Source organism: Aplysia californica, unplaced genomic scaffold (assembly GCF_000002075.1).
Source record: "Aplysia californica isolate F4 #8 unplaced genomic scaffold, AplCal3.0 scaffold00110, whole genome shotgun sequence".
Classification (NCBI taxonomy): Eukaryota; Metazoa; Mollusca; class Gastropoda; order Aplysiida; family Aplysiidae; genus Aplysia; species Aplysia californica.
The window spans coordinates 510,781-511,753 of NW_004797380.1; the positions used below are offsets into that span (position 1 = coordinate 510,781).

The 973-nt window shown below is 44.1% G+C and overlaps 1 protein-coding gene across 8 annotated transcripts in view; it reads right to left on the minus strand.

Annotated features, from left to right (window-relative positions):
• Positions 1-973, minus strand: part of LOC101849195 (multiple C2 and transmembrane domain-containing protein 1) — a 179,984-nt gene that overhangs the window by 24,868 nt on the left and 154,143 nt on the right. For all 8 annotated transcript variants that reach the window (XM_035969055.1, XM_035969054.1, XM_035969061.1 and 5 more), the window contains one exon: positions 762-892. In XM_035969055.1, coding sequence (XP_035824948.1) covers positions 762-892 — 131 coding nt within the window. The remainder of the gene's footprint in view (positions 1-761; positions 893-973) is intronic.

Sequence of the window (973 nt, forward strand, 5' to 3'; positions counted from 1 at the left end):
TGTGTGTGTGTGAGTGTGCATGTGTGTGTGTGTGTGTGTGTGTGAGTGCGTGCAAGCATGCTTGTGTGAGTGGGGGTGTGTGTGAGTGAGTGAGAGAGAGAAAAAGAGAGGGATTAAATGTTTGATATTAAGTGTGCATGCGCGCGCGCGCGTGTGTGTGTGTGTGTGAGAGTGTGAGTGCATGTGTGTGCAAGTGTGTATGTGTGCGTGTGCGTGTGTGTGTGAGGGTGTGCCTGCATTCAAGAAAGTGTAGTGTACTTAAGCAACAACCAAAACGAGTCCTTTTGCATGCTTGTGCATATCTGCCGTCACGTTAAACATACAGTATAAGAATAAGCACATGATATTAATAAGCGAAAAAAACCTCTTTGCAAACACCCAAAGCCAATACTTTAAAGAATACAATGTAGACATCACTATTATTTTCAAAGCAAAAGTTGTTTTCTTGGTAACAGCATTCAGGGTTCCTTTTTTTTTTGGCTCTCCTGTAAAATTGTACAAACTGCATATTATCATCATCATCATCTTTGCCTTTTTCACCCTGGGTCAGGATATAGGCCACGAACAAATACTTTCCATCTTTCCCTTTCCTGGGCTAGTCGCTTGATGTCACTCCATGTCTTCCCACTTTTCTGTACATCTATTTCCGTGTTCAGGGTTATTTTTTGGTTTTGTTTTGGCTCTCCTGTAAAATTGTACAAACTGCATATTATACTGCATTTTTAAAATAATGAGGGCAGACACCATCTTCACGTGCTCACCTGCCCATAAAGTCGTCCTTGCCGCGCGTGTCGTGGTCATAGACTGTGATCTCCAGGTGAGAGCTCTGGTCATCGTACAGGCGGAGGTCAAACTGCTCCAGCCAGCGCGGGCACAAGGTCTTCGACTTAAACTGAAACACAGATCAAGGATAACCCACTTGAATAGAAGACGACAAACAGACACCCAAACCTATTTTTGGGGGGTGGGGGTG